This window comes from Chiloscyllium plagiosum, unplaced genomic scaffold, assembly GCF_037043375.1.
Source record: "Chiloscyllium plagiosum isolate Xiang-an unplaced genomic scaffold, Cpla_swu_hap1 HiC_scaffold_2, whole genome shotgun sequence".
NCBI lineage: Eukaryota > Metazoa > Chordata > Chondrichthyes > Orectolobiformes > Hemiscylliidae > Chiloscyllium > Chiloscyllium plagiosum.
This window is the reverse complement of record NW_028270140.1, coordinates 114,983,043-114,995,716: the sequence shown is the minus strand read 5'-3', so window position 1 is coordinate 114,995,716 and position 12,674 is coordinate 114,983,043. Positions and strand designations below refer to the sequence as shown.

General features: G+C 39.3%; 1 protein-coding gene across 4 annotated transcripts in view; it reads left to right on the top strand.

Moving 5' to 3' along the window:
- Positions 1–12,674, top strand: part of LOC122559051 (ras-specific guanine nucleotide-releasing factor 2) — a 244,258-nt gene that overhangs the window by 180,408 nt on the left and 51,176 nt on the right. For all 4 annotated transcript variants that reach the window (XM_087999794.1, XM_043708239.2, XM_043708251.2 and 1 more), the window contains one exon: positions 3,633–3,739. In XM_087999794.1, the coding sequence (XP_087855920.1) occupies positions 3,633–3,739 (107 nt within the window). The remainder of the gene's footprint in view (positions 1–3,632; positions 3,740–12,674) is intronic.

The following is a 12,674-nucleotide window of genomic DNA, read 5'->3' as shown; positions in this document are numbered from 1 at the left end:
TTGAACAAATACAATACACTAATCTGGACAAAAAAACAGAACACTTTCAGTAAAAATAACAAGTAATAACAGTGAAAATGGCAAATAATATTCATGCCACATAAATGTCCAACAATGACCATCTCAAAAAAGAGACAATCTAATCATTGCCCCTTGACATTTCATGGCACTGAATCCCCTATTACAAATAACATTTGGAGGTTTACAACTGACTAGAAACAGAACAGGATTTGCTACATAAATACAATGGCTACAAGAGGTGGCCAGAAGCTAGGAATCTTGCAATAAGTAACCCACGTCCTGACTCCCCAAAGTCTGTTCACCACCCACTAGGTACATGTCCAGAATTAATCGAGGCAAAGGCTCTCTGGAGCAGGAAGGGTTGTTCATGGCCTTCCCACCTTGTCACCAATGAAGCTCTTTAAATTGAACTATTAATGACCTTTTCTAGCCTCCAGTAATATTCAGCTAGCACTAGGTCTGGCAGTTGCTATGCAGGGAGCCCAAGTATCATGTGTACTTGCAGGTTCCTTGACAGGTTTCCCTCCTTGTCGGGCATTCAGTGCCTGAAAGAATTTTCCGGCATTGGGAAATGGGGCGGCCACTAACTGCTCACCATTAACTGTGCCTTCAACTCTCATCACACCATCCCACCCCCTCCATTCAATAACTCCCATCCCACATTCACTCTCCTGTAGCCTGGGTCCCTCTTCAATCCTGCTTCTCCTGTGAGTGAGCTGCTGGCAGCTACTGCCATTCCTCTGGAGACTGTGCTGGCAACCTCTGATTGACTGCCAGCCATTGGGTATTTGCACCTCAGGGTCTTGGATCCCAGGGGAGATTCATTACTGACCATTTAAATGCCTGACTGTTCTTTAATACAATGGGCCTTCCTGTAAGGTGGTCTCTTCCATAGCTCTCCAACCAGCGGGTGAGCCACAAGCCTGTGACCAGTGGAGTGCCACAAGGATCGGTGCTGGGTCCACTACTTTTCATCATTTATATAAATGATTTGGATGTGAGCATAAGAGGTATAATTAGTAAGTTTGCAGATGACACCAAAATTGGAGGTGCAATGGACAGTGAAGAAGGTTACCTCAGATTACAGCGGGATCTTGATCAGATGGGCCAATGGGCTGAGAAATGACAGATAGAGTTTAATTTAGATAAATACAAGGAGCTGCATTTTGGGAAAGCAAATCTTAGCAGGACTTATACAATTAATGGTAAGTTGCTAGGGAGTGTTGCTGAACAAAGAGATCTTGGAGTGCAGGATCAGCTCCTTGAAAGTGGAGTTGCAGGTAGATAGGATAGTGAAGAAGGCGTTTGGTATGCTTTCCTTTATTGGTCAGAGTATTTCGTACAGGGGTTGGGAGCTCATGTTGCAGCTGTACAGGACATTGGTGAGGCCACTGTTGGAATATTGTGTGCAATTCTGGTCTCCTTTCTATTGGAAAGATGTTGTGAAACTTGAAAGGGTTCAGAAAAGATTTACAAGGATGTTGCCAGGGTTGGAGGATTTGAGCTATAGGGAGAGATTGAAGAGGCTAGGGCTGTTTTCCCTGGAGTGTCGGAGGCTGAGGGGTGGCCTTATAGAGGTTGACAAAATTATGAGGGACATGGATAGGATAAATAGACAAAGTCTTTTCCCTGGGATGGGGGAGGCCAGAACTGGAGGGCATAGGTTTAGGGTGAGAGGGGAAAGATATAAAAGAGACCTAAGGGGTACCTTTTTCATGCAGAGGGTGGAACGTGTATGGAATGAGCTGCCAGAGGAAGTAGTGGAGGCTAGTACAACTGCAACATTTAAAAAATATCTGGGTGGGTATATGAATAGGAAGGGTTTGGAGTGATGTGGGCCAAGTGCTGGCAGGTGGGACTAGATTGGGTTGGGATAGCTGGTCGGCATGGACGGGTTGGACCGAAGGGTCTGTTTCCGTGCTGTACATCTCTATGACTCTAAGTCACCTCGATTAAATTCCACCTGTTGGTTTGAGATACAGGAGTAGTAGTTTTAGCTGTACATTTGTCTACATCATTTGATGTTTGCCATTATCATAGTTTGACAGAAGAAATGCTTTAGCAGAGTACACGATTTGCCACCTTCAAAATCTACAGAAGAACCACACCTGTAGCTGTAGAGCATCACAACATGTTTTCGTTCCTCAAGGTAATGCAAAGATGTCACTGTGGAGAAGTAATGAGACCTGTTGTTTCCACCAAACTGACATCCTCACTTATGTCATCATTCACCATTTTCTTCCACTGCCATCCCAAGAGTTTCACATGTGAAGTTGCAAACTAAAAAGCATTTATTAACAATTTACAATATTTACAGAGAAATGGTTCAGTGACTACATTAGAGCCTTCTTCCCTCCCATGCCTGTTCCATGTGATGGGGCATCTTCTAACCATATACGCATGTGCACACACACTCTCCACCCACCCCACCCCACCTCACCAGGCACGTCTGTTATTCTACCCATAAACTATTCCATAACGAACTAATCACATTTATATTCTACTGCCCCTCACAAAACGGATAGAAAAAGAAACAGAAAACTACAGGGAAGAAAATAGAATAAATTATCACTTGATTACATACAAAATGAGAAATAGATACTGGAACAAAAGAGGTGGCCTAGAAGAGAGAGGAAAAAGAAGAAAATAATAACAATATGAAGCAGAAGTAGAGGATTTTAGAATACAATTTGGTTTCAGTCTTTGAGAATCAATAATAAGCACATGGCAGGGTAAGTACATGACGTCCCTACTTATGATCTCCATCCCAAAGTTACTTTAAAACAAAGAAATTTTGCATATCTGAATGTCAAACTAGTGTTGCATCCTGAAAATTACTGTTTGATACTGACAAGCTATCCCTACCTCTGGGCCAGGAAGTCTGAGTTCAAGTCCTGCCTACCCCAGATAATAGTTTTGAACAGGTTCTTTAAAGCAATAACTTATCTATTGAGTGAGATTGGACTCTGACTGAATGACCAACATCGAACTTCACATCGGAAAATAAATCATGATATCACCAGGATCTGTTTGAGGAGAATTGCCCACTCTCATGGTAGCAGCAAGTTAAGTTTTACTATGCAAATTTAGTAATTTCATAACATAATTAATTGCAACTGAAAGGATCACTGATATTTTTCTGATTTGTCGAGGCTAACGGCACATCAGAGAGTCACAAGATGTCCAAAGATTTATGGTGAATTGGAGTTTTTGGCCTTGTTTCTTTTCACTGCAAATTTTCTAATTTTTTTTCTTCCATCAATGATGGGTGTGTGGATGCATCATGATATTTTGGTCACTTGAGCACTGATATGTCATCAGGAATATTTTGAGCTTAGCAAATGGAAAATCTCTCCACCCTATATTTGATTTTGCATCATTTTTTCTCAAAGTTTCCTTTGAATTGATAGTCAATTTAGGAAACTTTACAGAGAAATTCTATTGTTACTGTACACAAAGCCACTTGTTTCCTTCACCGAGCACTTCTGTCTGCTAATCAGAAGCTGACACTGAATCTAAACATTTTTGAGGCATTGTTTCTACTGTGATACTAATAAATAAAAACAAAATTTGTTATGCTAAAACTGTTCTTTTTTCCCTTTTTTTTGTAGGATTTAACAACTCAGAGCGCATGTGCGACAAAGAATTTATAATACGAAGGGCAGCTACAAACCGTGTTTTGAATGTCCTTCGACACTGGGTTTCCAAGCACTCTCAGGTAAAGAATTTTAGACCATTTGACTTTGAGAATAATGTACACAATACAAATTCAAACAACGTCTGTTCAACAATGAATCTAATTCCCACAATGTGCTCACTTTGCTGAGAAGTGGAGAATACAATTGGTTTTCTGTTGTGAAGTTCCGTGCGTACTTCATTATAATGGGGATTACTCAAAAATTAAAATGTTCCTTTCACCAATCTATTTTTGGATGTTTGGATTGTTGAACTAATAATCTTATGAATTTAGATCTGTTTAATTTCAGTGGTGAACATGGGAATTGCGTACTGTTGGTGAAAATACTTTTGTACAATTAGAGAAAAGCACAACATCACTTAGTTGACCATTGTAAACTCAAATGTGGGTAGAAAGTAATGTGAGGTGTGCCATAGGAGGTCAGCAGCATGCTGATTTCATGCTGATACTGCCAACATGTACAGAGAAATATTTAAATGAGCTGAGTGAGACTAATGTAAGGCAGTCTCGTCATGATGTGTTTCCCTAAAATTAATCACCATACAAGGTTTTTGAAAGCTGCTACAACTTTCCAACTAATCCTGTTGAAAATGATGCAAACTTAGTTTTTCAATTGTACAACTATGCCAAACACTTCTCAATATATTAGCACTTCTCTCTCAAATGTTATAAATTTTGCCTGATATTGCACAGGGTTTACAGAGCCATTCAGGGATAATTATAAAGGAAGAAAGAGCTATATGGTACTTTGTACAAGCATCTCAAAGCACTTCTCAGTCCAATTAATTACTTTTGAACTGTAGTAATTGTTCTAATGACTCAACCCATGGCCACTAATATGTGCTCAGCAAATGCCTACAAATAGCAATGTGATAACCTTGTCTTGATCTTAAATGAGGGGTAAATATTGCCCAGTACACCAGAGAAAAGTCTCCGATTCTTCTTTGAAAGAGTCCTATGGCATGTTTTACATCCGTACCTCCAACTGCAGTAATGCACTTGAATGTTAATGTAGAATTTTTGAACCCTGGAACAGGACTTGAACCCAGAACCTAAAGATATGAGGCAAAAGGGCTACCTATTGAGTCACATCTGTCAAATGTTGGTGTCATTGATAATCCAAAATGAGCTTTTCTTTCCTTCCTGAAATATGAAGATAAATTATCATAAAAATAGTAAAGTCAGGTACATTAATGTCTGCACTGGTTTGGGACATAAAGAGATTAATTTCTTGGCAATAATTTAGTGATGTGAATTCAATAGGATGCCTGCTTTGGACAGATATAGTTTAGCATCAGTGGTAACAAAATAAGTTCTTCCTTGTAATTTCAAACATTTTACTTCCACATTTACTTATCCTCAACATAAATAAAATTAGGCTTGTTATCGAGTACAGTGTTCATTGGGACATTTGGTTGTTCTGGCCATATACAGTAATGAGAATCAAGTCCCCTGTTGGAATCTCAATTTTTCTTGGTTTCATTTTGGATACTCATTTTCTATTGAGAAAGCTGATCCAGATGACAGTTATAATTCCCAACATGACATTAGTTTAATTGTTTAAGGAAGTGTTTGCTACGTAATGTTGCAGAAAGGTTGCAATTATGTAACCACTCTCTCTCCCTCTTCACCAACCCCGACACACACACACACACACACACACCCTCCACCTCCACAACAAAACAATGAAGGAAACATTACATGTGATGGCAACTGATTGTCCATATTTAGCTTTGATGGATGGTATTACGTCAAGATGGATCTGATGATGTATATAACCCTTCTTCTAGCCATTATATTTTGGACTTAAATATCTGAAGATTTTGCTTTACCCAGTCATTACTTTTCATTTGAAGAATTGTTGAGAAAGGGAGAAGGGTTAGCTTGGCAACTCTATAACGTACAGAAGAGTCCAATTCTTAAAACTGCTGAAAGAAAGTGTTGGACAATAACTCTAGAAACTTAATGGCGCTGTGCCTATTTTTGTGGTACTAAACAGGCACCTCATCCTTCAGTAAAATGCTTCTTAAAACTAAAGCTGAGGATCTTTGTGCCTAGGACTCCACCCTGATTAACTTGGGGCTGAAATGGTTGAACTCCAATAAATACAACCATCTTACTTTGTATTGGGTATGACTCCAACCAATGGAGAGTTTTCCTCTTTGACTTCAATTTTGCTAGACTCTTTATCATTGTACTTTGACAAATGCCTGAATGTCAAGAGCAGTCACTCTCACTTCACCTCCAGTGTTAGGGTCTTTTGTCCTGAAGCCTTCTGCCTGCCATAAGGTTAGGAGCTGGGTGGCCTTGATGGAACCAACATGGGCATGAGAGTGCTACTTAATTTTGCTGTTGACCATCACTTTGCTGATCTTTGAAAATAGACTGATGCGCAATTTGGTAATTGCACATTTTGGATTTGCCCTGTTTTTTTGTGGACAGGACATACCTGGATAATTTTCCACGTTGTCAGGGAGATACCAATGTTGTAGCTGTACTGCAACAACTTCACTATGGGTGCGGCAATTTCTGGACAGCAAGTCTTCAGTACTATTGCAGAATGTTGTCAGAGTCCGTAGCCTTTGCAGTATCCAGTGATTCAGTCATTTCCAAATATCAGATGGAGTGAATTGAATTGGTTGAAATCTGGCATTTATGATCCCACAGTCCTCTGGAGAGGCTGAGATGGACGACCACTTGGCACTTCTGGTTAAAGTGCAATCTCAATTCAAGCCGGAAATATATAGACCACCATGTTACATTTGGCTTCTGCAGAGTCATACAAAGTAGAAGTCAGAGCTAGTTAATGAATATTATGATCATATACCTCTTGGAGAACTCTATTTTGATTTTGATATGGCCTAGGCCTTTGTACAAGTTATGTCAATGTTAAACAGTTGGCAGGAAGAGTGCATAATTTGTCCAGGTCTTAATTCTTTCCACAGGCGGCCATTGGTTGGTTATATATCTAGCATATGCTTGAGAATAATGGAAATGGCATGGATTCAATTTCTGTTCCCAATGCAAGAAAATGACTCAGGATGAAATATCTGACAAGGAGGCATGGACCTGCCTTGGGCCTGATGATGATGATGATGATGATGAATTCGTCCTAACAACACCCATGCTGTTATGTTTGATGCATTGTTAGAGAGAAATTTAAGTTGCACAATACAAACAATGACAAATTAATTTCAGCGGAAGTGAGAAATCACACTGTTGTAAAGTTGTTTTTGTTTGCTTTATGTTACCTCTGATAATCATTTTCAGTCCCAAAGAACCTTGCACAGATTGTACCACAGACTGGCTCATGGAGACTAAATCACACATAACTGAGGCACATAAAACTGAAATACAGCAAGATCACTTCATCACAGTATCAGAAAATACTGGAAGAATGCAGCATCCTTGGTAAAGAGGAAAGTAAAGTTAATATTTTTGGAGATAACCCAACATCAGAACAGTCAGGTAGGCAGTTTTTCTTGTCAGTCACACTGCACACTGTGCATTAATGTGACTGCATTGATGGAATTGCATTTGATTAGGGTCATTTGAGCAAAATTGTCCAATATACATTTTAACAGTTCCTGATCTCAAAAATAATGTCAAGAGGCAGAACAGATTGTTCACCTTTGAAAAAAAGAATACACTTAATGTTGCAGTTTAAATAGATATACTGGTTTCAAATTGACCGATGGATAATCTAAATTGTGCAACTTTTCCAGCCTTTCTGTATTTGATGGGTTTTTTTTGCCCTATCTATTCTAATGACTATAAAAATAAAAAACAAAATATGGAACAAGGTAGTTTCTATCCTGCAATAACATCCTCCAGGGATTATGATTTTTATTCTAGAATGCTAGCAAAGCCTTTGACTGAATCTGATTAATGAGAAGCAGTGTTGGTTTGCTTGAATTTGAGTTTGGACAGGGGCTTCTCAAAATCCATGGCATAAAATTATAATTGCCTTAAATTTTAAAGCAAAATGTCAGATCTGTTCTATAAGTATCATAATTTATTTGACAATTTGACAATCCCTTGTGGCACTAGGATACTTTCAACTTCTGACATTATGTTTATAATACAAACAGATTGTAAAGGAGGTAGGATTTGAAAACCTATTATGGTAGTGACTGAATTTAATGATGGGATTGAATCCGATGTAATCTGTCTCATGAAAATGGATTTACAAAAACCCAAAGAAATAGCATCCAATAAAATGCAAAGTTTTACCGCATTTTCCTTTATCACAGAGACAAACACACCCAAGGAACTTTTTTGTCAGTTCTAATTTATATGAGTAGGTCCAGCAATGTTTTGCAGTGATTGCATTCAAAACATTGAAATGAATGAATCACCGTCTCTTCCAGGATACTTGAAATTTATCGTCTTTAAATCAGAGCTGGAAAAGTGGTTTCAAATATTACTAAAATATTAATGAAGTATTTAAGAGTTGTACAAGTCAATATGTTGCAAACAAGCTTTTATATCCGTCAGCTGAGTGGAAATCAACGTCTTACTATTCAACTGCATGACTGCATCCACTTCCAGTCACACACTTGCAAGGAGTGTGATTGTTGTGGAGAAAGTGCTGAGGAAATTGATTATGATGTTGTCAGGAACAGAAAATATGAACTGTGAGGATTGATTGGCTTGGCTGGGACTATTTTCTTTGGTACAGAGGAAAGATTTAGTTGATGCATTTAAATTATGAGGTGTAAATATAGAGTGGATAGGAAGAACTTGCATTCCTTAAAGCAGATTAATACAAAGGAGGCAGAAATTTAAAATAAATGTTCGAAGAAGTAGAGGGGAATTAAGGAGAAATTTTAAATTCAATGAGTGTTGCTGGTTTCCTCCTTATTATTTGAGAAATAGTAGAGGTAGAATGTTTCATCATTTTACAAAATACTTAGATATGCAATTAACATTTTCTAACTTCCAGAGCTATGGGACGAGAATGAGATTAGGCTCGATCATTCTTTATTAGCTGATGTCCATACATTATTAACAAAGCGTACAAACTTATATACATTTGTAAAGAGGAAGGCTATATGAATGCTACAGACCCTTCATCAGAACCTGGTGTTAAATGAGTTGCTCATGATTAATGGAAGCAATGTCAGCCAAAGCTGAACTCTAGGATGTGTGAATTAAACCCACAAAGAATAGGAATAGCTAAGGTTAAGGGAAAATGGTTCAAACTTGTTTTGGTGTTTGGGATTTAGCAGTGAGTTGTAAAAATACATTAATCCATATCAACATTCAGAGTGCCATCTTTTGGTAGTATTTGTTTTTACAGTCTGGGAGAATTTGTTTAAATGGGTTCAAATGTTAGATGCTTTGCTTAGTATTATTAGCATGATGCTTTCATGGGATGGTTCTGTGGAGGGGAGGACCATTCTTTTCTGAATCAGGGCTGCATGACCTGACTACTTTATTTGAAATTACTTTGCTCACAAAAATAATTTTCATTTTAAAGCAATCTTTTTGCATTCTTTCTATTCACTTGTGGGCTGCTGGCATCACCGGCTGGCCAGCATATATTGCCTGTCCCTGTTTGTGCTTGAGGTGATGATGATTTTTAAAAATTCATTCATGGGATGAGAGCATTGCTGGCTAAACCAGCATTTATCACCCATCCCTAATTACCCAGAGGAGTGTTAAGAGTCAACCACAGGTGTTGCATGTAGGCCAGACCAGGTAAGGATAGCAGTTTCCTTCTGTAAATGACATTAGTGAACCAGATAGGTTTTTCTGAATATTGACAATTATTTTTATGGTCATCATCAGATTTCTAATTCCAGATTTTTATTGAATTCCAATTCCACCATTTGCCATGGTGGGATTCAAACTTGGCTCCCAGAACATCACTGGGATTTCTGGATTAATTGTCCAGCAATAATACTACAAGGCCATCGCCTCCCTCCATAAGCTGCCTTCTCGAACCGCTACAGTACCCACGCTGTTGGTAGATCTACAATTAAGGTCATTAAGGAAGAGGTTCGAGGGTTTTGATCCAAATGAAGGAAGAGCGATATTTTTTCAAAACAGGATGGTGAATGGCTTGGAGAGGAAGTTGCAAATGGATGATGTTTCCATGTATTAGCTGTCATAGGACATAGAACATTACAGCACAGTACAGCCCCTTCGGCCCTTGATGTTGCGCCGACCAGTGGAACTAACCTGAAGCCTATCTATCCTATACTATTCCATTCTCATCCATAAGTTTATCCAATGACCATTTCAATGCCCTTAAAGTTGGCGAGTCTACTACTGTTGCAGGCAGTGCATTCCACACCCTTACCACTCTCTATCCTTGTCCTTCTGGATGAAAGTGGCCATGCGTTTGGAGGTACTGTCATAGGATGTTTTGTGAGTTGCTGCAGTGTGCCTTGTGGATGGTACACACACTACTGCACTCTGTTAGCAGTGAAGAAAGTGAATGTTGAAGGTGGTTGATAGGGTGCCAATTGTGCAGTTTGCTTGCTCCTGCATGGTGTTACATTTTTTGTGGATTGTTGAACCTGCAGCCATCCAGTTAAGCAAAGAATATTTCATCACATTCCTGATTTGTGGCTTGTATGTGATGGGGAGGCTTTGGGAAGACAGGAGGTGAGTTACTCACAGTAGAATTCCTAGCCTCTGACCTCCTTTTGTAGGACATGGTGTGGACAATATCCAGGCTGGGCAGATAAGTGGAAAGTGAATATCACAATGACCATCTCAAATAAGAGAGAATCTAATTAGCATTCTTTGGTGTTCAATGGCCATCAATGAATCTTGATTCCACGAGCTGTAAGTTAGCATTAACCAGAAACTGAACTGGACTAGCCATAAAATTGTTTGAAGATTGGCATCAATGATAATGCAGACTTCAAGAGGAGGACAAGATGGATCCTGCAGTCTCACTTCTGACTGAAGATGAATACAAATGCTTCACTCTTATTTTTTGCATTGATGTGCCATGTTTCCCCATCAGTGAGGATGGGCATATTTGTGGAGTTGCTCCTTCTGTTCATTCTATAATCATCCATCACCATTCACATCAGTGTGTGGAAGGACTGCAGAGTTTAGCTCTGAACCATTGTTGTGGGATTATATTCAATGTTGCTTCAACTGTGTGGCATGTGCTATCACTACGCCACCGGTGGTGAAATAAGAGCTTTGAATCTATTGGTAACACTGCATGAATTAGGGTTACAGCAGTAGATAGAGCTGAGGCAGGAGCCAAGTCCAATGCTATTACAAAGACAAGAATAGTTGCTCTTTGTGATTATGCAAGTATGTGGTCAGGATTGATTTTTAAGCCAATTGAGCAATCAAGGATACAAACAGTTTGGCTTTGTCTCAGACTGCGCCAGGGAAGGAGGATAGAGTGTGGAGGGCAAATAAAGTCAATGGCCTCAGTATTCCCAGTATTTAATTGAACAACATTTCTGCTTATCAAGTACTGGAAATCATGTAAGCAATCTGATAACTTAATAGCAATGGAGGAATTGGGAAATACGATAGTGAATTGATGGTGAAAGTCACTGGTGTACAGTTAAAACTAATGCTCTGTTTTTGAATGATCTTGTTGAGGAACAGCATACCAATGAGAAAAAGAGAGCTAAGGATAAATTACAAAAGCTAGCCAAGGAGCCTTTGAGCCATTCCCCCTACCCCTGCAACACACACCCAAACACATGCACAAACATACAAACACAAACATGCAAACATCCCAGCGGGGGTGAGTTTTTAGTTGGATGTGCATGTAAAATGGCTAAGCTCCTTTATCAGGCTATTTCCTAATATGATGGGCAGTTAAACCATCAGTCAGCAGCCCCCCCTCCCCCAACCTTAGGCCTACTGATACTAATAATTAATGGGTAGTTAAGGGACTAATATCTCCTTTGCTACCATAATGCATTGGGTGGAGGAGAGGAGAAGAAAGCGGCTAGCCTACCTTTTCAGTCTCAGGTGAGAAGGCAGGAAGGAAGGAGGGGAGTTTACCTCATTTGAAGGTTACTCCGGCGTCCATGTTCTGACCTTCCGGGATGGTACTTTCCATCTCTGGACAGGCAGAAGTTCCACATATGTTAAGGTCACCCCTAAACTAGTCTTTTTTAAAAGTTGATTTTCTTTGTCTTTTCCATCAGGGAAATATTTTCACCCCCAAGCTCCCATAAAATTTACCCAGCAGTGCTAGATCTGGAAGAGAAGCCAGTACAAGTGATATTGTTGCTGCAATTAATGAAAATAAAACTAGCTCGTAGCTGTCCAATCCAGCTGGAGAGGTGTACGAGGAAAAGGAGAATATATATAAGGCTGAGGAGAGCTGGATTATCCCTTGGACAGTCACACAGAATGCCATGTATATATTTGATAAGCACCATACTGTGATAACAATGGAAACGTAATTGGAGGGATTCAAAAATGGAATTCTGGAAAAGATAGACATGGATTTGGGAGATAAGGAATAGAAAGGAAACGTTCAGGAGAAAGGGGAATAATTTTCAAAGATGTAGGACCAAGGATATTTTTTTGTTTTGAGAAGAGAGATGATGAATGCAGATTCAAAGGAGAGGGACAACATCAGAAGAGCAATTTGGATAAGGCTTCCATTCTAGACCTGATCTTTGCAGATTGCTTTTTGCACGTGGTGTCAAAGCATTGGAAATGTTGTTTGTGTATGTTTAATATGTAGCAATAGTCAGGGACTCTTTTCATTTGATATTTTTCTCCTCTCCGGCCTCAGAATGCCAAAGTCAATTATGTAACCTCTACTGTTGTTGCCCTGGTTGATATCTGCTAACTGGATAAGGAACTGTGTCTGGTGCAGCGAGTGCAGTTATTTTTAACTTGCCGCCAACAGAGTTTAGATCCTGAACAGTTTGATTTTATAAGATTGCAGCATTTACAGTGGCAGACAGCAGCCTAATGCCCAATAACTAAATATGATGGGTAGGCTTGA